The following is a 25,191-nucleotide window of genomic DNA, read 5'->3' as shown; positions in this document are numbered from 1 at the left end:
TTTTTGAGAACACGGCGAGGCTAAAGGGCAGAGCAATGTCCGCCTAACGGAGAAACCGTGCAAGGGGTGACTTTAGTACTTGTCCCGTATGCGTGGAGGGGCATCGAAAACGCGCACCGAACATCAAATATTTACTCTATCGAACGCGTTCCACCTTTGTTCTCTCTTTCCTGCAAACCACACTCCATGTCTTTCGATGACGCTGAGCTCAAACGCATATCTAAGGAGCTCGACAAGCAACTTGGTCCAGAGTTTATTTGTACAAGACCTGGCCAAGGTGGTATGAAAGTGTCGTATCTCTCTGGCACTACTGCTATTAGTTTGGCCAATCACATCTTTGGCTTTAATGGGTGGCATTCGGAAGTTAAGAGTACTACAGTGGATTTTGTAGATACTCAGCATGGCAAAATTTCAATGGGACTTTCGTCTGTTATTCGGGTCACCTTGAAAGACGGTTCTTTTCATGAGGATATTGGTTATGGAAGCGTGGAAAATGCAAAATCCAAGGCCATAGCTTTTGAGAAGTGCAGAAAAGAGGCTATCACCGACGGACTCAAGAGAGTTTTGAGATGTTTTGGTAATGCTTTGGGTAATTGTCTGTACGACAAGGAATATTTACGAAAGATTTCAAACGTTAAAACTCAAGCTATCACATTTAATGAAGGCGATCTTATGAGACACAATCAGCTTGAGGCACGAACTCTCAAACAGGAAGCCAAGCTTCTGGAGATTAATCAAAAGAAAGCTAAAAACAGCAGCAAGTCAAGAATTAATGTCCCTCCCAAGCATTTTGGTGACAATGAAGACGACGATTCGCATTTGTTCAGCGATGAAATCAACATCGATAGTGAGGACTTTATGAATGAAATTGATGATTACGAGATGGATTTGCTGATGCAAAAGAACTCTCAGAGAGAAATTGAAAACGTAAACGACGATGAGATTGAAAATAAGGGTGACGCTGTCGACGCTGTTACCAAGAGTAATATTGAAAATCAGTTCATTGCCCCCAATAGTCCCCAGATTATGGACAACATGGTACTGACTCCAGATAAAATCCCAGCCAAGGTTGAATTTGTTTCTGCCAAGGTTGCCGAGAAGGTCCAAAACAATAGTCCATTGAACGTGGAAGAAAAGTTCAACCCATCATTCCAGTCTCCTTCTTTAAGAAGAACTGTAGATCCTACGAAATCAATGCCCATTAGACGTACAATGGTTCAAACATCTGTGCTTAGTCAGTCCAAGCAGGGTCCTAAACGAATGATCGGAATTCCTCCAGATACGGCAAAAAGGCATAAGCTGGGATCACAAAACCAAAACACTGCCAACGATAAACCCGAGGAGAAGCAATTGAGTCGGTTCAATTCTACAAAGGCCCCAGGAAAAGAAAACTCTCCAGCTTCGAATTAAGTAAGCAGTTCCAACTTTTGGAGATTTGTATGCATACAATCACTCATCCCTCGCATCCACCTTATTTTATTCATCGCGACTCGAGCCAAGCATGCTTTCTTTCCTCTTTAGCCCCCAACCTACAGTGAACCAAATACATGTCCATTAACTCAATCAAACCATTTACGGAGAAGAAGGGTCCATTCACAGACGATGTTTACGAGCCTAATACGGAAGAAACATTCAATGCCATCAGAAGTTCAAAAATCCTAGTAATTGGGGCAGGAGGATTAGGATGTGAAATCCTCAAAAATCTGAGTCTTTCAGGATTCCAGGATATTCATGTTATTGATATGGATACAATTGATTTAACCAATTTAAATCGTCAATTTCTATTCCGAAATAAAGATATTGGAAAAAGCAAGGCCAAGGTAGCATCCCAGTTTGTCATGAACCGTATACCTAACGTTCAAATAACTCCTCATTTTTGTAGGATCCAAGATAAAGACGATCTGTTCTACAGGCAATTCCAACTGGTAATCTGTGGTTTGGACAGCACAGAGGCAAGGAGGTGGATAAATCATAAATTAGTCACCTTGCTAGATCCAAATGACTTTTCATCGTTAATTCCAATGATAGATGGGGGAACGGAGGGGTTTCGGGGTCAATCAAGGTTGATTTTACCTACGTTATCATCATGTTTTGAATGCTCACTAGACATGATCCCAACAAATGTAACATATCCAGTGTGTACGATAGCGAACACTCCGAGACTTCCCGAACACTGTATCGAATGGGCACATCAGTTGGAATGGCCCAAGAAATTTGGTGACAAACCTTTTGACGCAGACGATCCGTCACAAGTTGACTGGATGTACAAAACAAGTCTAGAAAGAGCAAAGCATTTTGATATTGAAGGGGTCACTCTGTCCTTGACTTTGGGAGTGGTAAAGAATATCATTCCTGCTATTTCATCTACAAACGCCATCATTGCTGCTTCCTGTTGCAATGAAGCCCTGAAACTAATTTCTAATGTTAATCCAATTTTGGACAACTACATGATGTACTCAGGAGACGAGAGCGTATTTACATACACCTTCAAACATGAAAGGAAGCCTTCCTGTCCTGTGTGTGGAGGTTCATAATTTCTTCCTAATTACATAATATTTAAGATATTCGATTTTGAGTCGCACACAACTATTGGCAAACACATCTAGACGATTTGACATTTTGGTTCCTTAGTATAAATATTGTCCCTCTTTATTATAGACAATGGCCGGTCCCCCTGCACCTCCTCCACCACCACCTCCTCCTGGGGGTCCCATGAACAGTTCATCTCCTGCTGCACCACCTCCAGCTAGAGACGCACTCTTAGGTGACATAAGAAAAGGTGCTAAATTGAGAAAGGCGCAGACGATAGATAAAAGCAAACCTATTCTGGATAAAAAATCAGGTGGGTTTGCAGGTGGTACGAGCTCCCCAGCCCCTTCAATTCCATCTGGAGGCCCTACTGTTCCCACTGTCCCCACTGGAGCTCCCCAATTGGGTGACATATTGGCTGGGGGAATGCCTAAGTTGAGGCATGTAAGCCGTGGAAATAACCATCAAACACCTGCCCAGCCGCCATCTCCAACTGTTCCGAAACAAAGACCTGGAAGGGTTTCCAGTAACAAGACTGTTCCAACGATCCCAGGAGGTGTGCCGCCTTTACCTTCCGCTGCCCCTCCGATATTGCCAACAGCCACAGCTCCTCCTGCACCATCTGCTCCACCACCTTTGCCTAATTCTTCAGTCCCAGCAGTCCCAACTCCAACTGCTCCCAGAAGGCCTTCAACCAGTTCAAGAAATAAATCAAGAGTACCATCTGATGCACCTCCAGCGGCACCTCCTTTACCAAGCTCTAGGGCACCTCCTGCCCCTCCAGCCCCACCCACTTCACAACCTTCCCCTGCAACGCCTGCAGCACCTTCTGTACCTGGAGGTCTTCCATTTCTTGCTGATATTCAAAAGAACAGGTCTGATAAACATGTGATCGATACGTCTCCAGAGACGGCACAAGAATCCTCCAGGGGCCAAGCTGCCAAGGTTTCAAGTTCCAGTGCTCCACCATTACCATCAATAGCTGCTCCTACGGCCCCAGCGGCACCAAAACTACCTAACACAGTTCCACCTTCTCATACTCCTTTGAATGCACCACCATTGCCGAATTCTGGTGCTCCACCTGTCCCCCCATTGCCAAGTTCAAGTGCACCACCGGCACCACCCTTGCCAAGTTCTGGTCCCCCCCCAGCACCAAAATTACCGAATTCAGGTGCTCCATCAATTCCAGCATTGTCCAAGTCAAATGCACCACCGGCACCTTCAGCACCTCCAGCACCTTCAGCACCTCCAGCACCTCCAGCACCTCCAGCACCTCCAGCACCACCAGTACCACCGGCACCTCCAGCACCACCAGCACCACCAACACAAAGCTTTGGTGGATCCTCTTCAAAGACCCAGTCAACTCCGACTCCGAGAACAACTCCACCGGTAAGTGGAGGACTGCCATTCTTAGCTGAGATTCAGAAGAAGAGAAACGATGTACATGTTGTTGACGGCGAGAGTGGATATTCGACTATGAGCAATACCCCGGAGCCTTCATCGTTCTCCCCAAAGGTCCCTCACGTACCCCAGGTCAATGCTCCCATCATTCCCAAACAATCAGCTCCAAAGATACCTAGTCTTCCAAACAGTACCGCCCCTCAAATTCCACATAGTACCGCTCCTCAAGTTCCAAGCATTCCAACCCCTTCAATTCCTACTGCACCTGAAATACCATCGCAGGCGGCACCAACTTTGCCACCGCCAATAGTGAAACCAGCGGAGATACCTACGCCTGTACGCACACAAAAGCCACCTGTTAGGATTCCAGAACCTCCAAGTCAAAGTTCTCTACCGCCTCCTCCAACTCCTCCCTCCGCACCTCCAACAGCTGCTCCAGAACTTCCAAACTCTCCGCCGCCAATGCGAAATGCGAGCGGAAGCGTATCCAGGAAGGCCCCTCCTCCTCCCCCCTCTCAAAGCAAACCCAGGATTCATTCCGACTCCCAATCCAGTGCTAATTTGAAAGTTGATGAACAACAGCATGTTGGCGCATCGTTACGTGCAATTGATGTATCCGCTTACACAATCGACACTTCTGCTATCCATAAGGCATCGAATGGCCAGTCGCAAAACAGTTCTAGAATTGAGATTGACGACTCTAGATTTTCTTTCAGCAATAAGGATAGTCTCCCAAAGCCTAGAAAGTTTGAAGGCAAGGAGAAACTGTATCCCAGTGGACGTGGCAGTTCGGTTCCTTTGAATTTAGCTGCATTTGTTTGATTGATGAATTGAACCAATAGGGTTCACTATGTACAAAATGAATTCCAAACTACTAATTACAGATTAAGTTTCATTTACCCTCGTCCCATCCATCTTTCCATCTCTGCTTCCACAGGTTGCAATCGAACTTTGGTTTGCCTAGTTTCGCATTTACCTCGTTGTGCGCATCGCATAGCCATCTTCCGAACTCTTCCTGAGTTTTCACCTTGGGCTCATTCTTTGAGCTCCATTTTTGAAAATCTTTGGCACAAAACCAGCATGGATAAATCTTTCCAAAAATATTCATGAACTGACGCATGTCATCTTGTTGAGAGGGCGATGGAGATTCGGGGTACGTTGCCGCAACCGAGTGCAAAAATGTCCATGTTGACTTTCCCAGCTGTTCTACGTCTGGAGGCTCTTGTTTGTAGGTCTCAGGAACAGAATCTTTAGCCAGAGATGGCTTTTTTGTTGACAAAGCACCCATTAAACTTCCACCTGCCATTTTGAAATCCAGTAAAGTGTTACAACTTCTGCAAGGTTTGCCGTCTTTGTCGTAGATGATTTTTCTGCCGGTGGAACCAAACAGCGGCTTGTCATCGGATGGTTCTTCTTGGGGATCTTTGGTCATAGTTTCAAGAGTTTATGAGACCCGATCAATACCTCTATGGTAATGCAAATGGCAATGCGATACGACTCAGAGTGGATCATATATTCGAGCGATTATTATAATTGATATTTTATAATTCTATCTATACCTAACCTAATATGAAAACAACACAACCCCGTGAAACAGCAACCCGTAGTCCTAAATAAAGTACACCTTTTCCTCCGAAATTTGGATAAAGTTTTTCTCCTGCATTTGTTCCAATGCAAGGTACGCCTCCTGCTCATCAAACTGTTCCTCTTGCGACAACTCCTGGTTGACTCTCGTCACCAAGTCTGCCACAGGAGCAGACCCATCCTCAGATGTGGACTCGTAATGAGAACGTAACATTGACAGAAGTGACTTGAATTTGGAAAATCTTGAGGCCGATATTGTGGCAGGCTGATCCATGTTCGTATTAGTTTCTTGCAAGATATCTTCCTCGTTTGAAGGCTCTCTTAACGTCTGTTGGCTTAATCCTTCCCGAATCTGTTCAACATCCACAAGCTCCTCTTCCATATCTTCATCTTCTCCCTCTTCATCATATGCGCTCTGTAGGCGTTCTTGTAGAGATCGTGTTCTCGCTGTTGTTGCTCTAGGTTGGTAATCTGCGACATCCGCATCTTCGTTTCCATCATCTTTATCTTCAGCATATTCAGGTTCTGACTCTGAGACAGAGTACAGTTCAGTTTCATCGTCTTGGAACTTCTTTTTTGATGGTGAAGTGGTCTTTCTCTTCTTCTTTGGAGACTTTTGAGGACTTGACTTATGTTTAGTAGCTGGGGTTTCTCCAAGTAAGGAGAATCGTAACATCTCCTCTGCGACTTGAACGTCCTTGATTTCAACAGTCTGAGATAATCGGACTTTGGCATGGGCTGTAGCCAAACGAATAATTGTCTCCAGAGTTCTGGCAGTTATTGGAGAATTTTTCACAATGTGATCGTTTCTCAATGTGGCATAAATCTCTACAACCTTTTTTGTGCATTCGGTTGTCAGTTGAGGTTCAATTCTTTGTTTAGCATACTGAATGTATTTCTTCAGGAAGGTGATATTCAAAACCTTAGGAGTCTTCTTGGAACTGGAGGTAGAACCTTCAGCCATCTCCGCTGCGCCGCTATGTAGTAGCGGAGAGAATTTCTCATATACTTTGTTTCTGTCATCAGAGTCGTCTTCGTCTTGATTAGAGCTATCTCCTACAGCAAGGGTAACATTCCGTCTTTCTCTGATAGGTTCTCCTTCACTGTAACCTTGGGGTATAAAACGATGCATTCTCAAAACGTGCTCACTAACAGCCTTGTCCTTCTCATCAGAAATGTCATCTGTAACAATAAACAGAAGGTCAAATCTACTCAGCAGGGAATCTGGAAGAGCGATGTTTTGTTGTGGTGATCTGTTAGTATCGTACTGACCATATACTGGGTTCGCAGCTGCAATAACGGAACAACGGGCGTTCAAAGAAGTGTGAATTCCAGCTTTGGCAATAGTAATTGTCTGCTGTTCCATCACTTCGTGAATGGCAACCCTATCGATGTCAGACATCTTGTCAAACTCATCAATACACACGATACCTCTATCGGCAAGAACCATCGCACCTGCTTCTAACCTTCTTTCTCCAGTTTCCTTGTCAGTTGTCACTGCGGCCGTCAGACCAACTCCGGAAGAGCCTCTACCAGTGGTAGCAATGGCCAAAGGAGCAGTGTTTAACACAAATCTCAACATTTGAGATTTTGCAGTAGATGGATCACCAACCATCAGAAGATTGATATCACCCCTCAAGTGAGCCCCATTGCTCAAATTCTTCTCATAACCACCCAGGAGCATCAACAAAACAGCCTTTTTTATGTATGCATGTCCATAGATAGAGGGGGCCAACGATTGAGCCATCAGGTCGAAGATATTCTTCTTCTTGGATAGCTTATTGATGTTTCTAATATCACTATTAGTCAATCTTTCAACAGACTTGACTGAGGTACTTCTTGCGTGTAAAGGATAGACGGAATTGCAGAGAATCACAGTTCTGAAACTAGAACTGTTAGAACCAACACCACCCAAAGATCTGTAAACTCCCACAGCTTGAAGTCTATCACCTGGTTTCACCAAGTCCACAAGATCATCATCCATAATAACATCCAAAGACCTTGGCAACTGACCTGCAGGTGCCAATTCGGGCAACTCTTGAATAGTGATAGTCTGGTGATCTCTGTACTTAGAGAACCCGTACTCCGTGGTAAGAGGGTTTCCCTCTGGGTCTTCAGTTGGATATAAAGCTGAAGTGGTGATTGGATTAAAACTAGTCGTTTGGTCAGAATATTCTCTCTGGTGAAATCTTCCTGTGGCATCACAATAGTGTACAGATTTGATAATCTTGGGACGAATCAAGGAAGCTCTAGTAACAATCCCTTCCACACTTACCATTTTGGAAAGGAAATGAGATCCAATAGTTCTCGGAGTCAGCTGATGGTCACCGAAACTTCCTTTAAAAGAGACGTAGAAATCGGTGTCACTAGTAATCTCAATATCAGGGTAGTCAATCGGGGTATAAATGGACTTGATTGCCTCCCTCACACCATCCTGACAAGCGGGAAGATAATCGGCTGGCGTATTCAACAAGCCTAGCCAGAAGTCCTTGTCTGTCTCTCTAATTTCATCCAGACTCACAGCCAGTCTTCTCTGTCCTAGAGTTAACATTTTCTTGATGTTATCCATGTTACCCAGATCCGGAGAAGTCAAGAAGTCCTGAAACCGACGGACTCGATCACTGTAGACAGCATCCAACGGGGTATCACCTAAAATGGTTGTTTCATCCATGGTCAATGAGTAGAGGGAAAGAAAGGTAAAATAGGAGAGAACCTAAAAAAGCGTTCTGAATAGTTTAATTACGCGTTTTAAGAAATACTTCCTAATTGGGATATTTTAATTTACGTACCTGTAATGCGATGGGTAAAACTGGGAAGGCTTACATAATACGGGAGTTATCTGTCAATGTACACAACAGTGATGAGCCTTTTGTACAGTTAGGCCAGCTACCTTTGGGTAAATCATTCTCCACCGGATATATTGCAGGTGGAATTTGTGACTACCGTTCTTTCACTTGCCAGACGAGTTAAGAGCCATGATCCTGAGTTGTCACCTTTTTTCAGTTTACTCAGTGAAGGCGGTCAGTTTGAAGTTCTTTTCATCAAAAAAACTCTATAGCAGATATGATCCAACGGATGATGACACACATGTTGCTCAATAGCGGCTCAGCCAAAAGCTTTGGTAAATGATTCCTCAATTGTTAAGGAATACCATCCTTAAAGCTTGGTAGGCCTAAATGTGATTGCTCAGGGAAGAAAACATTTGAACACTTGGTGTTTAACAATAGTTCAACGCTACTATGATTCGTGTGACCCCAACGACGAACTTCATCGCGTTTACCATCTGGGGTGACTTGCCAGCATTTACCTTGAAATATCACTGATAGATAACGGTGGCTCATAACCAAATCTCGGATCATAACCAGGTCGAGCAAGCCTAAATACCTGATGGCTAAATCACTAGATCACCTGCAATGTCGAAGGTTCTCTTTTCGAATTTCAATGTCACATCGCAGGTATTCTACAGGTCAAAGTACTCGTATGCGCTGGTCAATTTGAAGCCGATTGTCAACGGACATGTTCTGGTTGTGCCCCTAAGAGTTGTCTCCAGGTTGAAAGAACTCACGAAGGAAGAGTCCATTGATTACATGGAAACAGTCCAATTAGTTCACCAGTTTATTGAAAAATATTATAATGCCGATGGGTTGAACATTGCAATTCAAGATGGGAATGCAGCCGGACAAAGTGTCCCCCATCTACACACACATTTAATCCCCAGGTATTATCCCGATGGATATGGGGATGGAATTTATGCCAAACTGGAAGACAATGAGCAAAAACTGGAAAATAACTACAGAAAATTCAAAGTTCTATCGGATGAGGACCGGAAACCAAGAACTTTGGAAGAGATGACAGCAGAGGCTGAAAATTTGGCCAAAGAACTGGAAACTTTCAAAGGAAACTTAACTTCATAAAGATCTATATACAATGCAAAAATTATTGGGGCTTTTAGAAGTTCTTGTGTTCTGACATGTACTTTTCTCTCAGCTCCCTCTCAGCTTTCAGCTTTTCGAATCTCTTCAAAGCATTGTGTAGCTTAGCATTTCTTTCACCTCCGTTCTTCTTGACACCTTTTGCAATGTGATAAGGCTCCTGGCCCTGTCTGAATCTCTCCTTCCATGCTAACACATATTTACGGGTCTGTGGCTCGATGCCCCACTCCTTCATATCGGACGACTTTGCGTTCCAGAACTTGGACCAGTCGTTTTCAAAGATCTCGATGTGCTCCTCAGCGTTTCGGCCGATCTTGGTCAAAAAAGTGTTCACGTCTGGAACAGACTTACTGGGGGCTGGAATGACCTTATTGTTGTATTTAACTACCTGAGAGTAGCTTCGTATGGCTCTGAACATTGGGATAAGCTGTTTAGCCTTTGGGTTAATTGGAAGAAAAATTGTCCATTTCCAGATATCGCGCTTGAAACATCTAGCATCGTAGAAGGAGCTGATTTACCCACTTCACAAGCCAAACGTTGAACTATGAACAATACACCGCTCGACGAACTTCAATGGAAGTCGCCTGAATGGATTCAGACGTTTGGGCTCAGGACAGATAACGTGCTGGAGTATTTTTCGCAATCTCCGTTTTTTGACAGGTCCAGCAACAACCAAGTGCTCAAAATGCAAAGTCAGTTCAACGAACAGTTCCAAATACAGTTGCAGCAAAACCCTCATTTCTTGCAACAAGAACTGAAGAAGATGAAAGGGGTAGAGTTTATTGTTGCGTATACCCAGGAACCTAATTTTTGGGTGATTAGAAAACAGTTCAGAAAATCCCCCAACGAGGCCGATGCACTAAATGACTATTACATCATAGGGGCCAATGTCTACATGGCGCCCGTATTAAACGATGTGATAAGTTCACGGCTGCTCAGCACAACACTTGCCTTAAGAAAAGCTATGAACACCTTGCACCAAATGCCAAAGTTTTCTCCCACAGAAGGACACTACTACCACCAGGACACCGATCCTTACCTCGGAGATAAGAGTAGACCTGGCACCATAATCAACACACCAAACATAGGGACCACCGTCTCAAATACCAACCTCAACACTCCGAGCGACAAAGAGGCTGCTGACAGAAACACAAACTCCAGTACTTTGATATCTTTATTGAATATGTTGTAAATAATAACTCAACAAATCATTCATAGTGAACATAAAAAACTAACCTATCTGCAACTATACATTCCCAATAATAATAAATATGATGGCCGCAGACTTGAGCAAAGACATACCGACTATCGTCGTCGTAGGACGACTATTTGCCTGTTTCATCCTACTCGTGCTTCATTACAAATGCGTGACCTTTCTCAATTCTCTCCTTCCTCATTTTCTCCTCCTTCCCCTTATTGTTTAACTATCCATATGAATCCCTTTAGTGGGCAGAAACAGAGCTTTCCAGATTCACTTTAGCATCTGCTTCTGGGCCCAGAGTGACTCTTCGCTTGGAAGTGTAATCCTTGATGGCACTCTTGATGGCATCTTCGGCCAACATGGAACAGTGCAGTTTGACAGGGGGAAGACTTAGCTCTTTAGCAATAACTGAGTTCTTGATCTTTCCGGCCTCTTCCAGAGTCTTTCCGCGGACGAGTTCGGTGACATAAGACGACGAGGCGATAGCGGAGCCACAACCAAAAGTCTTGAATTTGACATCTTCGATGATACCGGTTTCATCGTTAACTTGTATTTGCAGTCTCATCACATCACCGCAAGCTGGAGCACCGACCAATCCCGTTCCTACATTTGGCAAGTTCTTGTTCAGAGAACCCACGTTTCTTGGGTTCTGGTAGTGGTCAATGACCTTTGGATGATAAGCTCTTGTTTGCTGCAGAGCCTGTCTCAGCAAAGGAGCGGTTGCCGGCTTCTGGAAGGCGGTCTTGGCTATGTTTGTGTTTGCTCTTAAAACTGATCTAAACATGTTTAAAGCTATTCGGTTATTGTGAGTAGTAAAAAGAAGTATTTAGGAGAGGAGAATATTTATAGGGATTGCGTCGCTGACTTCACCCGAATTTACGCAGCATTTTCGGTCTTCGCGATTCGCCGATTTCGGGCTTTTCGCAGAGAAAGGCGAGGCGATTGCTTCCACCGAGAGCGCCTCAGCGGCGGGGAGTCTTTTTGGGGGCAGAACGGGTCTAGTCCTCGAAATTTTTGTAATGACAGAGCGATCGTTCGCGGTTCTTATTACTCACATCTGACATCCTGGCAAGGACATCGGAAAACAGTATATTTCGCACACCACACGCACACACACCTTGTTGATCGTTCTTCCATGACCAACGAGCAAGCTGCCATCCCAAGAGATGTCAGGCTGCTGCACCTGATATTTGCTACTCAGAACATCTACAGTTACCAAGATCACGTTCCTCTTCAGCTGATGGACTTTGCTTACAGATACACAACAGGCACTTTGCAGGATGCCACAATATACAGTGACCATGCCCATGCTAGCGGCTCTCATATTTCAAACGCAGGAAATGCCGGCACTAATGCCCAGCTCACCACTGAGGACATTCGATTGGCCATAGCTGCTAGAACCAACTATCAGTTCAAACCTGTTCCTCCTAAGGAATTGTTGTTAGAACTTGCTGCCGAGCGAAATAAGAAGCCTTTACCTGCAGTGATTCCAACGTGGGGCATTCGTCTTCCCCCCGAAAAGTACTGTCTTACAGGTAAAGACTGGGTACTGGAAGACGAAGAGGAGGCAGTTTCGTATAAGAAGAGGAAGACTTAGTAGAGCAGTCTGAGTGTTTATAGTGTAATAGTAGGAAGTGTTTTTCTAATTAGCTTGAGATGAAAGTCCTCATTTGCTGACCTCTGAAGCACACCAGGATCCTTTCCCTCTTCCTCCTGGATTGTCTATCTTCTCTGACCCCCAACTTCTCCACGACAACCTCTCCCGTAACCATTATGAAAACAATTCGCGACAGTCGTTTGGCACCAATACGCCTCTTAAGACAGATCGTCCAACCGACTGACCTCTTCCAATCATTTCCTGATCCAAGCCCCACATCCAACTCCATTGGCAATGTCCTACGTCACACAAGGATCAATCCCTGAGGTTTTGGAAAAGTACGCCAATCAATCTTTGGAAGAACGTACCAATTGTTTGCCTGCTATTCAGGATCTGGGACCGCCTGATTTGGTGCAGCTGGTCAAATTGAACCATCATTCCCACAAAGAGATATCCACTTTTTTCTACATTACTGGGACAAATGTCACGAGTTCCTCGTCTGTTGCTGCCGTGCTCAATAGTTTTGCAATGATCATTTCTGAAAGCCCTCAGTTATGGTTTGGGAAACACAAACCTTGGCGTGTAATCCAGGCGACCTTCTGTTCCTACAATGTATTCAGTAAGACAGACGCCGTCGTCACGGTGCATATCCCTGGAAGTGCAGAGTCTCACATGGTTTCTAGCACTGGTGAGAAAATAAAGGAAACTGAACAATTGTGGTTAGAGACTTTCATCAGTTCCATGATCAGAAGTATTATTACTGCCGATGACGATGACGCGGAATTTGCTTCCATAGTTGAGCTGAGGAAAGTTAACCCACTGCTGAATGACGAATCAGTCACTCTTTTTCTTGAAGGGTTTGAAGCATTGTTTTGGGACGGACAGAAAACCGGCTGCCATGCTAATTTGCAATTGCCTACCCTACTAGAAAACTACCTTGTAGACACTTTCTTCAAGGTTTTACAACTGACAAGAAGATTCGACCAAGGAGTTGAAATTGTCAACAGACTAATAGAACAAGATGAATCCTGCCGAGTCTTGCTGGCTAAGGTGTACATGCTGAGTAACCAAGAGATTAAGGCAATGGACATCATCTGTCAGGGAATCAAGATAAACCCTCGTGATGCTGCATTGTTAACACTACAAGCCGAAATATGTATGGGCAAGTCTAGACACGATTTAGCCATTCATGCTGCAACACGAGCAGTTGAGTCTTCTCCCTCAGAGTTCAAATGTTGGGCAACTCTTGCCAAGATTTATATCAACGTTGGCAACTTCGAGGAAGCACTATTGACTTTGAATTCTTGTCCAATGGTTACCCATAAGGATAGGTATCATTTAAAGCGTGTTTTCAATCCGTTGAAACAGGACCTCCATCTCCCACTACCAGTTGATGTCACCATTGACGAGGTTACCACATTGAATCCTGCCGATGTGACACAAGAGCATAAGACTGTGGACGCATCGTTATTGAATCTTCCAGCTGCAAGCTTAAAGTCTACCTTTGCTGAGGCATATGGATTATTAACGGAAATCGTTCACAAGATTGGATGGGAAGAGCTGTTGAGGTACAGAGCCAAAGTTTTTGTGATGGAACACGAATACAAAAAGGAGAAATCCCATTCAGCTACTTCCAGTACTACTCTTGCCAATGACGCCACTATCAAAGCTATCAATTGTGGAAATGGACAGCAAAACGGAAACGCAGTCAATGACGATGATTTCAGAGCTAAGCGATTGTGCGAAAGGTGGTTGGACAATCTGTTTATGCTTCTTTATGAAGATCTGAGGGTGTATACGATGTATCGTGCCGAACACATGCACTTGACGGCACAGCAAATGGAATTCAAGAAGACCACTTTAGAATGGGAGTTAATAGGGATGGTTTCATGGAGGTTAAAACACTTCAAGGAGGCATCTGAAGCATTCAAGTATGCACTAGGTCTGAGGTTTTCGGTCAAGGCATGCAAGAAATTAATTGAATTCTATCTGAACGAACGCTCCAGAATGAACCAGCCAGAAACCTCAATTGCCCTCAACAACTTAAATCAATCCACATTATCCATCCAAGAGATTCTCAAGTATCGTTCGTTCCTCGATATCAACCTAATTTCAAACTTGGTCAAACTAGGAGTTTGGAATCACCGCTGGTATGCTGAGTTTTCTCCAAAACTCATAGAAAGCCTTGCGGTTGTTGTGGAGAACGGAGGGCTTATCAAGGTAGAAAACGAGGTTAAGGCTACCTATTTCGATTCACAAGATGGAGTTTACGACTTGATGAACGAGGTATTCAAGTTCATGAAGCATTACGATTATCCTGGGACTGACAACTAAGAGCTCCTAGTGAAGACTTGAGATGGACATGATAAACAATTATAGTGAAAATAGAAACCATAATACAATATTCTAATAGAGGAACCGTTTACCTGTGGTTCCTATTGTGGCCTACTGTTACTAGCTAGTGTAATACACCCTTGCCTCAGCTTTGCAAGTTGACAACTCAGCCAAATGATCTTTGAATGCGCGAAACCTCAAGGTCCATCGAATTTTCTCGAATTTTCAGTGTTTTCATACAGCGTGTCATCTTCTTTCGCGTACTTATTTAAATCGTACCCAGATCCCTTCTTCTTCCTTAATTTCAATTCCAACACTCAAGAATGCTGTCGTTAAAACCATCTTGGCTGACTTTGGCGGCATTAATGTATGCCATGCTATTGGTCGTAGTGCCATTTGCTAAACCTGTTAGAGCTGACGATGTCGAATCTTATGGAACAGTGATTGGTATCGATTTGGGTACCACGTACTCTTGTGTCGGTGTGATGAAGTCGGGTCGTGTAGAAATTCTTGCTAATGACCAAGGTAACAGAATCACTCCTTCCTACGTTAGTTTCACTGAAGACGAGAGACTGGTTGGTGATGCTGCTAAGAACTTAGCTGCTTCTAACCCAAAAAACACCATCTTTGATATTAAGAGATTGATCGGTATGAAGTATGATGCCCCAGAGGTCCAAAGAGACTTGAAGCGTCTTCCTTACACTGTCAAGAGCAAGAACGGCCAACCTGTCGTTTCTGTCGAGTACAAGGGTGAGGAGAAGTCTTTCACTCCTGAGGAGATTTCCGCCATGGTCTTGGGTAAGATGAAGTTGATCGCTGAGGACTACTTAGGAAAGAAAGTCACTCATGCTGTCGTTACCGTTCCAGCCTACTTCAACGACGCTCAACGTCAAGCCACTAAGGATGCCGGTCTCATCGCCGGTTTGACTGTTCTGAGAATTGTGAACGAGCCTACCGCCGCTGCCCTTGCTTACGGTTTGGACAAGACTGGTGAGGAAAGACAGATCATCGTCTACGACTTGGGTGGAGGAACCTTCGATGTTTCTCTGCTTTCTATTGAGGGTGGTGCTTTCGAGGTTCTTGCTACCGCCGGTGACACCCACTTGGGTGGTGAGGACTTTGACTACAGAGTTGTTCGCCACTTCGTTAAGATTTTCAAGAAGAAGCATAACATTGACATCAGCAACAATGATAAGGCTTTAGGTAAGCTGAAGAGAGAGGTCGAAAAGGCCAAGCGTACTTTGTCTTCCCAGATGACTACCAGAATTGAGATTGACTCTTTCGTCGACGGTATCGACTTCTCTGAGCAACTGTCTAGAGCTAAGTTTGAGGAGATCAACATTGAATTATTCAAGAAGACACTGAAACCAGTTGAACAAGTCCTCAAAGACGCTGGTGTCAAGAAATCTGAAATTGATGACATTGTCTTGGTTGGTGGTTCTACCAGAATTCCAAAGGTTCAACAATTATTGGAGGATTACTTTGACGGAAAGAAGGCTTCTAAGGGAATTAACCCAGATGAAGCTGTCGCATACGGTGCTGCTGTTCAGGCTGGTGTTTTGTCTGGTGAGGAAGGTGTCGATGACATCGTCTTGCTTGATGTGAACCCCCTAACTCTGGGTATCGAGACTACTGGTGGCGTTATGACTACCTTAATCAACAGAAACACTGCTATCCCAACTAAGAAATCTCAAATTTTCTCCACTGCTGCTGACAACCAGCCAACTGTGTTGATTCAAGTTTATGAGGGTGAGAGAGCCTTGGCTAAGGACAACAACTTGCTTGGTAAATTCGAGCTGACTGGTATTCCACCAGCTCCAAGAGGTACTCCTCAAGTTGAGGTTACTTTTGTTTTAGACGCTAACGGAATTTTGAAGGTCTCTGCCACCGATAAGGGAACTGGAAAATCCGAGTCCATCACCATCAACAATGATCGTGGTAGATTGTCCAAGGAGGAGGTTGACCGTATGGTTGAAGAGGCCGAGAAGTACGCCGCTGAGGATGCTGCACTAAGAGAAAAGATTGAGGCTAGAAACGCTCTGGAGAACTACGCTCATTCCCTTAGGAACCAAGTTACTGATGACTCTGAAACCGGGCTTGGTTCTAAATTGGACGAGGACGACAAAGAGACATTGACAGATGCCATCAAAGATACCCTAGAGTTCTTGGAAGACAACTTCGACACCGCAACCAAGGAAGAATTAGACGAACAAAGAGAAAAGCTTTCCAAGATTGCTTACCCAATCACTTCTAAGCTATACGGTGCTCCAGAGGGTGGTACTCCACCTGGTGGTCAAGGTTTTGACGATGATGATGGAGACTTTGACTACGACTATGACTATGATCATGATGAGTTGTAGATAGGCTAAATTATATATAGGAAAGAATAGTATTACAAATTAATGGTTCTAATTTATTTCACCTATTGAATTTTTTTACCACTGAGAAACAATGTTTAGGTATATGTGCTTACGTAATGCCACGAAAATTTATGGCATCCTTCAACTTCTGAAATCAACTACTGGCGGAGGAAGCAAATTTTTCCAGGAGCAACAACAGAATGGGCAAGAACGTGATAAAGCACGGAGGTAAATCAGGTATTCTTCCACCTGCTAGGGAGATATTCAAGCAGCCTATCAAGCCAATTACCATCAAGAAGAACCCTAATACGGGCTACGCTCCCAACATCCCTCATCCTCGGGGGTCAACCAGGGAAGCTATAGTTCCTAAGGTGGTTACAATCGAAGAAAAAATTAGCAAAACTGCCCCCGAGCCCAAGAAGATTTACTCAAGTGAGGAGTTAAGTAAGCTTTCAGCTGATCAACAGTGGAAGATCAAGAACAGCAAATTGCGTCGAGATTACTTGAAGGAAAGTTACTACCAAGAAGAGAAGAACTTAGAACATAAGGAGAAGATCCAGCATTTGAAAGAGAGCAAAGCAAAAGAAGAAGCTGCCGCTGCTTCTCATTACGAAGTTAGTGAGGCTTTCCGATTGACTTTACCATCGATGGAGCAGTTCCTGGAAGGGCCAATCGTCAGACAAAGAACAAAAGAGGAGAAACGGTTGTTGAAACTAAAGAGAGAACATAATAGGCTACAACGCGAGTTGGCTATCAAGGAGCAAAAAGCGTCCGATCTTTTGAGATTGTGTTCTTCTGCCAAAAATTTCATTGTGACAGAAGAAGAGCTGGAAAGGAGAGTAGAGGAACTGTACCGCACCGGACCCAAGGCTTACTTCAATGGCTCTAATATGAACTCTTTTGAGGACCAACAGGCGCTGGATATAGAGAAGACTGTGCAAGAGAAATTATTTGGTACTGTGAATGAAGGACCGGGTATCTCAACTATTGAAGACATACTGAGTGGAGAAACTGAAAAGTTGAAGAATGCCGTAGAGGATAAGGTGAAACAGAATGATAAATAAGAAGAGAATAATGGAGAAGTAAGTTGATACTCTCGGTATTGTAAATAGTGAAATAAAAAAACTTTTCGTGTGAATAGTCTTCGCTTACCGTTCTAATTTATTGTACAAATGATTAAATGGCACATCCCGGAGGTCCATGCAAACTTAGGGCTTGCAAGAGTTCAGTTGCTCAATGTAGAGATTAATGTGATGTTGTCGCCCTTCAACAACAATCGACCCAGTTTCCTTTGTTTCTGTGTTTTAAGATTAATTTCAATAGCTTCATCGACAACTACGTTCATGAATTCGTCAAAGCCTTTGATTATTCCATTTATCCGAGTATTATTCTGTTCGTAGAGCCATATTTGAACCGTCGACTGTTGTTGGAGAAACTTGAACATTAAGTTGATAGGTGGAACCATCTGATTCGTTAGTAGTCTTTCAACAAAAAAAAAGGTTGCAATCTTAATAGCATTAATGAACTGTAGTACTTACCACCTTCTGCGTTCTACTGCTGCTCATTTTGGGTTAATTGTTCAGTAGATTCTGTAGAGGTCAACTTTCTCTCGGTTGATGGACTTTTTTTCATAGATGTGCTAAATTCGCGAGCCTAAGAACATGAACACTAAAACTTCAATTTTCCCTTTAATTCAACCCCATCATCAGTCATGACCATGACCTTGGATAAGCTCAACCAAGCGTTAACTTCCATGTATGGAAGCACCGATGAGTCGACCCAACACGCTGCAGATAAGTTTCTGCTGGAGTTCCAAAAATCTCCTGAGGCATGGACCATCGTCTTCCAAGTCCTCAATAATGATAATGATCCGCCGATGACTACAATTAAAATGTTTTGTGCCCAAACTCTGAGATCCAAGATCAACTATGATTTGTTCCAACTACCAAAGGAAAACTGGCAAGGCTTGAAGGACTCTCTTTTACAACTAATCGTTAAGTACGACTCCAAAGCCAAGGCAATAGAAACACAGCTGTGCGTCTCATTAGCCAACTTGGCTCTTCAGTACGTCGAATGGTCTAATGCCATGGATGAAATCATATCCGTTCTTTCCAGTGGATCCATGGCCTCGTTGTTGGAGTTCTTAAAAGTGTTACCGGAGGAGTTGTCTGATGTAAATAAAACTCCCCTCACAGATGAAGAATTCAGTCTGAGGACTACCCAGTTGATAACTGACAATGTTGAGCGTGTCTTGTTAATTCTAAAGAAATTTTCAGATGTAAAGGATTCTAATGGCGGCAGGGAAAACTCTATGGTACTAGACTGTTTAAATTCTTGGATCAAAGAAGTCTCTGTAGACCAGCTGTTAAAGGTGAGGTCCTTGAGCGATATGATCTACCAATCCATACATAATGATGAAACTTTTGATACAGCGGTGGAATGCTTATGCACCATATTGAGAGAAACAACTGACGTCGAAGATCTAACCATTGTACAAACATTGTATCAGCAATTGTTGAGTTTGAAAGATGTGATTCAAGAATCATGGGACGATCCTGAAAAGATGGAAGGGTTAACAAGAATATTTGTCGAAGCTGGAGAAGCATGGCACGTTTTGATTCCAAAACTTTGTGAAGATTTCAAACCTCTAGTTGAGATCCTCCTACAATTGACCTCATATGAAGATGACCTCGATACTGTGAAATACACATTCTTCTTTTGGCACCAGCTGCGTCAAATAATAATAATCGACAAATATGCTGAGGCAAGAATTCTCTTTACCCCAATCTATACGCAACTCATCCACGTTATGATCAAACATCTGAGTTATCCTATCGTGGAACCTAATACCACTGACTCTTCCCTTCTGTTTAGTACTAAACAACAGGAGGATAAATTCAAAGACTTCAGATATGAGATGGGTGATGTTTTGAAGGATTGCTGTGCAGTTATTGGCGCTTCAAATGCGCTAAGTATTCCCTTGAACCAGATTCAAAGTAATGTTAACTCCAATCAACCTTGGCAATCTATCGAGGCCCCCATATTCTCGTTAAGAGCTATGGCTGAACAGGTAAGATCCACTGAAAATAAGCTTATGCCTCAAGTTATGCAACTATTAATCAAACTTCCAGAGAATCCCAAAATAAGATACGCTGTAACTCTGGTTTTGGGTAGATACACGGAATGGACCAGCAAACACCCTGAATATCTTGAAGGCCAGTTGAGCTACATTACCGATGGCTTCCAATCAAATAACAACCAAATCACCATCGCAGCTTCCCATGCCTTGATGTTTTTTTGTCAGGACTGCTCTTCTCTATTGATTGGCTATTTGGAGCAGTTGTTTAATTTCTACAACAATGTTTACAGCGCTGGTACGTTGGATATCAAATCTTTGTACGAGGTGGCTGATGGCATTGCCCACATACTTCAAGAAGAAGGCGATCCTGAAAAGTTGATGCAACTTACGGCAATGTTCTGGAAACCAACGATTGAGAAATTGTCAAGCCTGTACGAAATATCTGACACGGCTCCAGATTTACAATTGAAAATTGCAGATGAAATTGAGGTTCTCACCTATTTTTGTTCAAGTATTACGTCCATCTAATCTAGACAGTCCATCAAATCCAATTGCCAAACTTGTTATCGAACAGGGCTGGCCAATCGTTACAAAGCTACTAAATAAGTTTGGAAAGTCTACTCCAATCACCGAAAGGGCGTTGAAGTTTTTGAACAAATCAATGTCTTCGTTAAGCACATACCTTGAGCCCATTATCCCCCAGATGGCTGAGCTTTTAGTTTCAGGATTCCAGACTTACCGTGAGGGAGCCTATCTTTGGGTTTCAGGAATCTTCATCAGAGAGTACGGAGATGAGCATGTCTCTGCACAAATCAAGGAGAATGTTTGGAAATTCTCTCTTCAGCAAGCTGCCTCATTCATCCAGTTTCTTGAACAGAATCAATCTGAGATCACCAATTATCCTGACTTAGTGGAGGACTATTTCAGGATGATGGCTGACATCCTGATGTTTTTCCCAATTCATTTAATTCAAAGTGAGCTATTACAACCTGTTTATAATTCAGCTATTATGGCCTTGTCTACCTTTTCTCAATTTGAGCCATTGATTGCCACATTACATTTCCTCATAGACCTGTACTCTTGGGGTTTTGAAACTCCTCCCGTTTCTTTGCTGGAAACCGATGTTCCACCAGAAATTAGAAGGATAATTTTGTCTTTCATCGAATCAACTGGTGGGCCTTTGACTAAGGTGCTCCTGAACGGACTAGTATATAGATTTCCAGTTGACTGCAACCATGATGCATCTGATTTGTGGACCAAGATCATAAGGCTGGTAACAATCAACGGACAGAACGGCGACCTTGTACTGCAGTGGCTGAATGAAGCGTTATCAAGTTTACCCGAAGGAACTGTCAACGAGAAAGAGAGAAGCAAGTTGTTGACAACAGTACAGGCTGCCATAAATTCTAAGGATTTCAGAAGGGTCAGAGCTAGCATTCGGGACTTTATCAACTGGTATTCTAGGAAGAACTTTGAAAGGTCCTAAGAAAAAAATAGGATGTCAGTGTGTAACCAATGGACACATCTCAACTCATAACATTAGTCAATAAGTAGAGGCTAATTAAAAACGAATCCCTCTCCATCTAGTATTCTGCTACTTTATACCTCACTACTGTCTAGCTGCGACTTTGTTCATCACCTGAGGATAATCGGCAAAAATGCGTGAAAACTCGTCTGGATATGAAATCTGGAACACTTCGGGATCTCTAGCTAAGCAAACAAAGAAAGTTGCAGTTCCCGATCTGATAACGGACGATGCAATGTTGACAATTTGCAAAGCGATTACAAAGGTGAATGCAATAACTGGTGCATAGAAGGAACCATCTGAGTTGTATCCAGGAGCGGTATATCTCAGGTACAGGTAAGAAAATAGGGCCGAAAGGTAAGAAACAAACAAGGCAAAAAATGATAACCCTGCACCGATCAAACAATCGTTAACCAGGGCATCCAACCCTTTGGCTCTGAATAGATCCCATGTGGCTCTAGCAGACTTCATGTAACTCTCTCCGTAAAGTGCAACAAATGAGTATGCGTAATGGTTGAAGTAACGTACAGCCCATTCAATAAGTCCTAAAATGCAATCTGCGCAACACAGGATAATTGTTTGCCATCCCTCACCATTTTGCATGGCATCGTTTTTCAAAATTTGGATTATAGTTTTCAATAACTGCAGTAGCGCAACAATTAGGGAACCAAAACAAATCGATCCAAAAGACCAGGTCATAGCTCTTTTGAAAGCTCCCAATGCGGGAAATCTAGGCATTCCTTGGTCAGAACGTGAAAGATAGTACCATGATCCGTACACTCCGCTAATGGTTACATGGATAACGTTCCCAATCACTTCCGTAATATAGTAACCTGCGAAAAAGACGAACACTAAAATTCCAATTACTTTCGAACGAGAACACGAAGTTGAACCCTCGTTGAAGGAACAGTTTCCATTTTCATCACTGGGAGTCCATTTCATGTAAGTTGCTACAACAGTAGCACTGAACAGAGCTGCAAAGGCACCAGAAACTATAATTCCAATCAATGAGGTCATCAAAGTAGAAGGATTTCTCTTCATAACATCAATGACAATAGTGAGCACCGTTGCACTAAATGGAATACGACCTCTCATTGACCAATAGCAGTAGGCGCTAATCAGGGTAAACACCAAGAAAACGACACCAGCCGAATAGTAGCCCACGGCTAAATAATAAATGGAAGAGGCAAGACCTAATACCACATTTAGCACAATTCCAACTTGTATAAATCTTTTAGGAGCAATTCTTGCAAAACACAGCATCAACACAGCAAGGACTAGAGAAATTACAATAACAAATGCAAACAAGACCACAGTATTTGTATTCAAAGTGAATGATGCACCGCTATCATAAATACCACTACCACTGGTGGAATAGTTACTGGCCCAAGCTGAGAGAACAATTCCAGCAACGACGACAAAGCCTGCTAAAGTAGCAATGAAGAGAATAGTAAATGGCCAGTCATTGAGTTTGTTTTTCACCTTGAAGGAGTCATCAAACGTTTCAGCATTATCAGGTTTGCCAGATCCCACAATTTTCTCTGGAGGAAATTGCGATTCAGGGTCATAATCTGGTCGTTGCTGTTGATGGTAGTCAGATGAGTTGACACCTTGCTGCGGATAATAAGGCTCGTTAAACGGTGATTGTCCACCACCCGGCTGGTTATACGTTGGCGGAGGCTGAGCAGGTCTTGAGTACTTTTCTGACATATTTGGGGGTGATGAATATAAAACTCAATTAAGCAGAGACACAGAGGTAGTTGTTCTGTTTACCCTCAAATATTAGGGATGCCAGTGAAGGAGTTCGCGAAGGCAAAGAAAGACATGTCATGTGATGCGTTGCTAACATCGATGCGCATGTTCCAGTAAGTTCTTTTTTTGGATCATCATATACCCCATGTCTGGAATATTTTTTCGCTCAGTATGGCTGTCACTTTCTTGTGAGTAATGATTTCCTGTTTGAAATGTTGACTTAGTAGTTTGGGGTCCTTGGATTCTCTGAAAGCCTTAATGAGGCTTTGTGGTGTTGGATAGTGTCTTTGGATTTGAATAGCTTTATCCAGTGATACTCCTTTCGTTGTCATCAGCATCTTGATGTAGGTCTCTTTCAAAGAAACCAAGCTAGACTTGCCGAATATGCTATGAAAAATGCTGTAATTAATATAGATGTAGCAACCGTCCTTGTCCATTTCTTTTCTAAACTTCATCAGACTATCCTGAAAAGCCGGGAGAGAATTGTCGTCTAACTTCATGGCATTGATGCATATTATTGGTTTGTTTTGGAACCGGTTGCAGACACTGCGATGGAGAATGGAGAGAAACTTACAAGTCGCATCTGCGTCCTTGGTACGATGTAGTCTGAATTGGAAGTTTGTCATTATCATTGAAAGGCTTGTTTGAACCGCACCTGCCATTTGTCCCAGATTCGTTGAGGTGAACTCTTCAGTGATGTAGATTATGTTCTTTAGCTTGGTTTCTTTGAGTCGAGATTTCTGTTCTAGAAACCTTCCGTCTTGTATAGAAGCGACAAGATCGTCCAAACGTTTCCGTTCAACAATAGTATCTAGAACCACTTCTTCTCCGGCTTCGCTTCTAGCTACCCATAGTACATCTCCAACCGGTAATGGACGAATTTCGATCGGCACGTTTGCATCGCTCATTTTGTTCTGAAAAAAGTCTCTTTCGGTCTGTGATCTAATCTCCCTGTTATCAATGATCATTTTGATAGTGAAGTCGGACCATTCTTGATACCCGCAGCTGGCAAAATATGCAGCGGGAGTGCTTTGTCTCGCGTCATAGTCCTCATCATTGCCATCAATCTGAGGCCTCTGATGTTCAGGCATCTCTTGAACAAGAGTAGTTGCCAGCAGTTTACCTTCGTCGGTTAAATAGTATAATGCTGGCCTTTTTGTCGTTGATTCCACAACCAGTTCATGATTCATGAGGGTTTTAATGGAATTCCAAGCGCTATAGAATTGGCCTGTAGCTGGGTTAGTGGTGAATGATCGTTCACAATACTTACTGGCCACGGCAATAACGGTGCTCTTCTGGACGCCAGTTTGAGCAGAATCATTGACCAGCAATGATATCAGTATTGCATACGCACTGGAATTTTTAGCAGGAACATATTTCCGTCTTCCCTTACTTCTTCCACCAGGAAGTGCCCCAGTTAGACCAGTTGATGTGGAGGGTTTAGCTACTTTCTGGGTTGCGGGTTTTCTGGAGCTTGTGGTAGTTTCCGCTGTTTTACACCAATCAGGAACACGATATCCATTGTCATTGCAGTATTTAAGAAGCTTTTTATTCAGAAACTCCGTTATCTTGGGGCCAATGTACCTCACAGTTTTAAGCTTGTTTACATTATCGATAGCCTCATCCGTCCTCTTCAAGTTCTCCATGGCCCTGGTCAATTGAAGTGCACGCTTAGACCCAAGCTGGATCTGTACAATGCAATCGTCTTCCAGCCATTTCAGAAAGAGATGTTTCAAATCTGAGGGCAGATCCATGGTTCGACTAGGCTCCCCTCTACCTTGATCCTCAGGCATACACATGTAAATATGGTGTAAGGATGTAGTTTATCTGGCGCTGAGCTTGCAAAATGAGGTTAGGTTGTGGACTATCCCAAAATGAACGGTGTGTGATGGAAATT

The 25,191-nt window shown here is 43.3% G+C and overlaps 19 protein-coding genes across 19 annotated transcripts; 11 read left to right on the top strand and 8 right to left on the bottom strand.

The window, feature by feature from the left end:
- Positions 1 to 186: 186 nt before the first annotated feature.
- On the top strand, positions 187 to 1,410 carry PAS_chr2-1_0153 (Protein that stimulates strand exchange by facilitating Rad51p binding to single-stranded DNA; the record flags this gene model as incomplete). Its single annotated transcript, XM_002490995.1, has 1 exon — positions 187 to 1,410. One exon carries the CDS (start codon positions 187 to 189, stop codon positions 1,408 to 1,410), a length of 1,224 nt encoding a protein of 407 aa, XP_002491040.1.
- Positions 1,411 to 1,547: 137 nt separating this feature from the next.
- Positions 1,548 to 2,534, top strand: PAS_chr2-1_0152 (the record flags this gene model as incomplete). The annotated part of the gene is made up of 1 exon (XM_002490994.1): positions 1,548 to 2,534. One exon carries the CDS (start codon positions 1,548 to 1,550, stop codon positions 2,532 to 2,534), a length of 987 nt encoding a protein of 328 aa, XP_002491039.1.
- Positions 2,535 to 2,661: 127 nt separating this feature from the next.
- On the top strand, positions 2,662 to 4,752 carry PAS_chr2-1_0151 (Hypothetical protein; the record flags this gene model as incomplete). Its single annotated transcript, XM_002490993.1, has 1 exon — positions 2,662 to 4,752. One exon carries the CDS (start codon positions 2,662 to 2,664, stop codon positions 4,750 to 4,752), a length of 2,091 nt encoding a protein of 696 aa, XP_002491038.1.
- A 70-nt stretch (positions 4,753 to 4,822) lies between these two features.
- On the bottom strand, positions 4,823 to 5,362 carry PAS_chr2-1_0150 (Flavin-linked sulfhydryl oxidase of the mitochondrial intermembrane space (IMS), oxidizes Mia40p as; the record flags this gene model as incomplete). The annotated part of the gene is made up of 1 exon (XM_002490992.1): positions 4,823 to 5,362. One exon carries the CDS (start codon positions 5,360 to 5,362, stop codon positions 4,823 to 4,825), a length of 540 nt encoding a protein of 179 aa, XP_002491037.1.
- Positions 5,363 to 5,539: 177 nt separating this feature from the next.
- On the bottom strand, positions 5,540 to 8,185 carry PAS_chr2-1_0149 (Protein involved in DNA replication; the record flags this gene model as incomplete). The annotated part of the gene is made up of 1 exon (XM_002490991.1): positions 5,540 to 8,185. One exon carries the CDS (start codon positions 8,183 to 8,185, stop codon positions 5,540 to 5,542), a length of 2,646 nt encoding a protein of 881 aa, XP_002491036.1.
- Positions 8,186 to 8,313: 128 nt separating this feature from the next.
- On the top strand, positions 8,314 to 8,484 carry PAS_chr2-1_0148 (Hypothetical protein; the record flags this gene model as incomplete). Its single annotated transcript, XM_002490990.1, has 1 exon — positions 8,314 to 8,484. One exon carries the CDS (start codon positions 8,314 to 8,316, stop codon positions 8,482 to 8,484), a length of 171 nt encoding a protein of 56 aa, XP_002491035.1.
- Positions 8,485 to 8,654: 170 nt separating this feature from the next.
- Positions 8,655 to 8,873, bottom strand: PAS_chr2-1_0147 (Hypothetical protein; the record flags this gene model as incomplete). The annotated part of the gene is made up of 1 exon (XM_002490989.1): positions 8,655 to 8,873. The coding sequence occupies one exon, from the start codon at positions 8,871 to 8,873 to the stop codon at positions 8,655 to 8,657; it is 219 nt and encodes a 72-aa protein (XP_002491034.1).
- A 54-nt stretch (positions 8,874 to 8,927) lies between these two features.
- On the top strand, positions 8,928 to 9,428 carry PAS_chr2-1_0146 (Dinucleoside triphosphate hydrolase; the record flags this gene model as incomplete). The annotated part of the gene is made up of 1 exon (XM_002490988.1): positions 8,928 to 9,428. The coding sequence occupies one exon, from the start codon at positions 8,928 to 8,930 to the stop codon at positions 9,426 to 9,428; it is 501 nt and encodes a 166-aa protein (XP_002491033.1).
- Positions 9,429 to 9,462: 34 nt separating this feature from the next.
- PAS_chr2-1_0145 (uncharacterized protein) lies at positions 9,463 to 9,864 on the bottom strand (the record flags this gene model as incomplete). The annotated part of the gene is made up of 1 exon (XM_002490987.1): positions 9,463 to 9,864. One exon carries the CDS (start codon positions 9,862 to 9,864, stop codon positions 9,463 to 9,465), a length of 402 nt encoding a protein of 133 aa, XP_002491032.1.
- Positions 9,865 to 9,990: 126 nt separating this feature from the next.
- PAS_chr2-1_0144 (Subunit of the RNA polymerase II mediator complex) lies at positions 9,991 to 10,638 on the top strand (the record flags this gene model as incomplete). Its single annotated transcript, XM_002490986.1, has 1 exon — positions 9,991 to 10,638. The coding sequence occupies one exon, from the start codon at positions 9,991 to 9,993 to the stop codon at positions 10,636 to 10,638; it is 648 nt and encodes a 215-aa protein (XP_002491031.1).
- A 250-nt stretch (positions 10,639 to 10,888) lies between these two features.
- On the bottom strand, positions 10,889 to 11,431 carry PAS_chr2-1_0143 (Conserved protein of the mitochondrial matrix, performs a scaffolding function during assembly of ir; the record flags this gene model as incomplete). Its single annotated transcript, XM_002490985.1, has 1 exon — positions 10,889 to 11,431. One exon carries the CDS (start codon positions 11,429 to 11,431, stop codon positions 10,889 to 10,891), a length of 543 nt encoding a protein of 180 aa, XP_002491030.1.
- A 351-nt stretch (positions 11,432 to 11,782) lies between these two features.
- On the top strand, positions 11,783 to 12,244 carry PAS_chr2-1_0142 (Subunit (17 kDa) of TFIID and SAGA complexes, involved in RNA polymerase II transcription initiation; the record flags this gene model as incomplete). The annotated part of the gene is made up of 1 exon (XM_002490984.1): positions 11,783 to 12,244. The coding sequence occupies one exon, from the start codon at positions 11,783 to 11,785 to the stop codon at positions 12,242 to 12,244; it is 462 nt and encodes a 153-aa protein (XP_002491029.1).
- Positions 12,245 to 12,538: 294 nt separating this feature from the next.
- PAS_chr2-1_0141 (Member of the ChAPs family (Chs5p-Arf1p-binding proteins: Bch1p, Bch2p, Bud7p, Chs6p), that forms th) lies at positions 12,539 to 14,578 on the top strand (the record flags this gene model as incomplete). Its single annotated transcript, XM_002490983.1, has 1 exon — positions 12,539 to 14,578. One exon carries the CDS (start codon positions 12,539 to 12,541, stop codon positions 14,576 to 14,578), a length of 2,040 nt encoding a protein of 679 aa, XP_002491028.1.
- Positions 14,579 to 14,901: 323 nt separating this feature from the next.
- Positions 14,902 to 16,938, top strand: PAS_chr2-1_0140 (ATPase involved in protein import into the ER, also acts as a chaperone to mediate protein folding i; the record flags this gene model as incomplete). Its single annotated transcript, XM_002490982.1, has 1 exon — positions 14,902 to 16,938. The coding sequence occupies one exon, from the start codon at positions 14,902 to 14,904 to the stop codon at positions 16,936 to 16,938; it is 2,037 nt and encodes a 678-aa protein (XP_002491027.1).
- Positions 16,939 to 17,138: 200 nt separating this feature from the next.
- Positions 17,139 to 18,002, top strand: PAS_chr2-1_0139 (Mitochondrial ribosomal protein of the small subunit; the record flags this gene model as incomplete). Its single annotated transcript, XM_002490981.1, has 1 exon — positions 17,139 to 18,002. One exon carries the CDS (start codon positions 17,139 to 17,141, stop codon positions 18,000 to 18,002), a length of 864 nt encoding a protein of 287 aa, XP_002491026.1.
- A 161-nt stretch (positions 18,003 to 18,163) lies between these two features.
- PAS_chr2-1_0138 (Core Sm protein Sm E) lies at positions 18,164 to 18,503 on the bottom strand (the record flags this gene model as incomplete). The annotated part of the gene is made up of 2 exons (XM_002490980.1): positions 18,164 to 18,403; positions 18,477 to 18,503. 2 exons carry the CDS (start codon positions 18,501 to 18,503, stop codon positions 18,164 to 18,166), a joined length of 267 nt encoding a protein of 88 aa, XP_002491025.1.
- Positions 18,504 to 18,649: 146 nt separating this feature from the next.
- On the top strand, positions 18,650 to 21,503 carry PAS_chr2-1_0137 (Nuclear import receptor, mediates the nuclear localization of proteins involved in mRNA-nucleus expo; the record flags this gene model as incomplete). The annotated part of the gene is made up of 2 exons (XM_002490979.1): positions 18,650 to 20,448; positions 20,555 to 21,503. The coding sequence occupies 2 exons, from the start codon at positions 18,650 to 18,652 to the stop codon at positions 21,501 to 21,503; spliced, it is 2,748 nt and encodes a 915-aa protein (XP_002491024.1).
- A 123-nt stretch (positions 21,504 to 21,626) lies between these two features.
- Positions 21,627 to 23,252, bottom strand: PAS_chr2-1_0136 (uncharacterized protein; the record flags this gene model as incomplete). The annotated part of the gene is made up of 1 exon (XM_002490978.1): positions 21,627 to 23,252. One exon carries the CDS (start codon positions 23,250 to 23,252, stop codon positions 21,627 to 21,629), a length of 1,626 nt encoding a protein of 541 aa, XP_002491023.1.
- A 176-nt stretch (positions 23,253 to 23,428) lies between these two features.
- Positions 23,429 to 25,093, bottom strand: PAS_chr2-1_0135 (Helix-hairpin-helix protein, involved in DNA repair and replication fork stability; the record flags this gene model as incomplete). Its single annotated transcript, XM_002490977.1, has 1 exon — positions 23,429 to 25,093. One exon carries the CDS (start codon positions 25,091 to 25,093, stop codon positions 23,429 to 23,431), a length of 1,665 nt encoding a protein of 554 aa, XP_002491022.1.
- Between the last annotated feature and the right edge of the window lie 98 nt (positions 25,094 to 25,191).

Source organism: Komagataella phaffii, chromosome 2 (assembly GCF_000027005.1).
Source record: "Komagataella phaffii GS115 chromosome 2, complete sequence".
Taxonomy (NCBI): domain Eukaryota; kingdom Fungi; phylum Ascomycota; class Pichiomycetes; order Pichiales; family Pichiaceae; genus Komagataella; species Komagataella phaffii.
The sequence above is the reverse complement of the archived record's forward strand: the minus strand, read 5'-3'. Positions and strand labels throughout refer to the sequence as shown.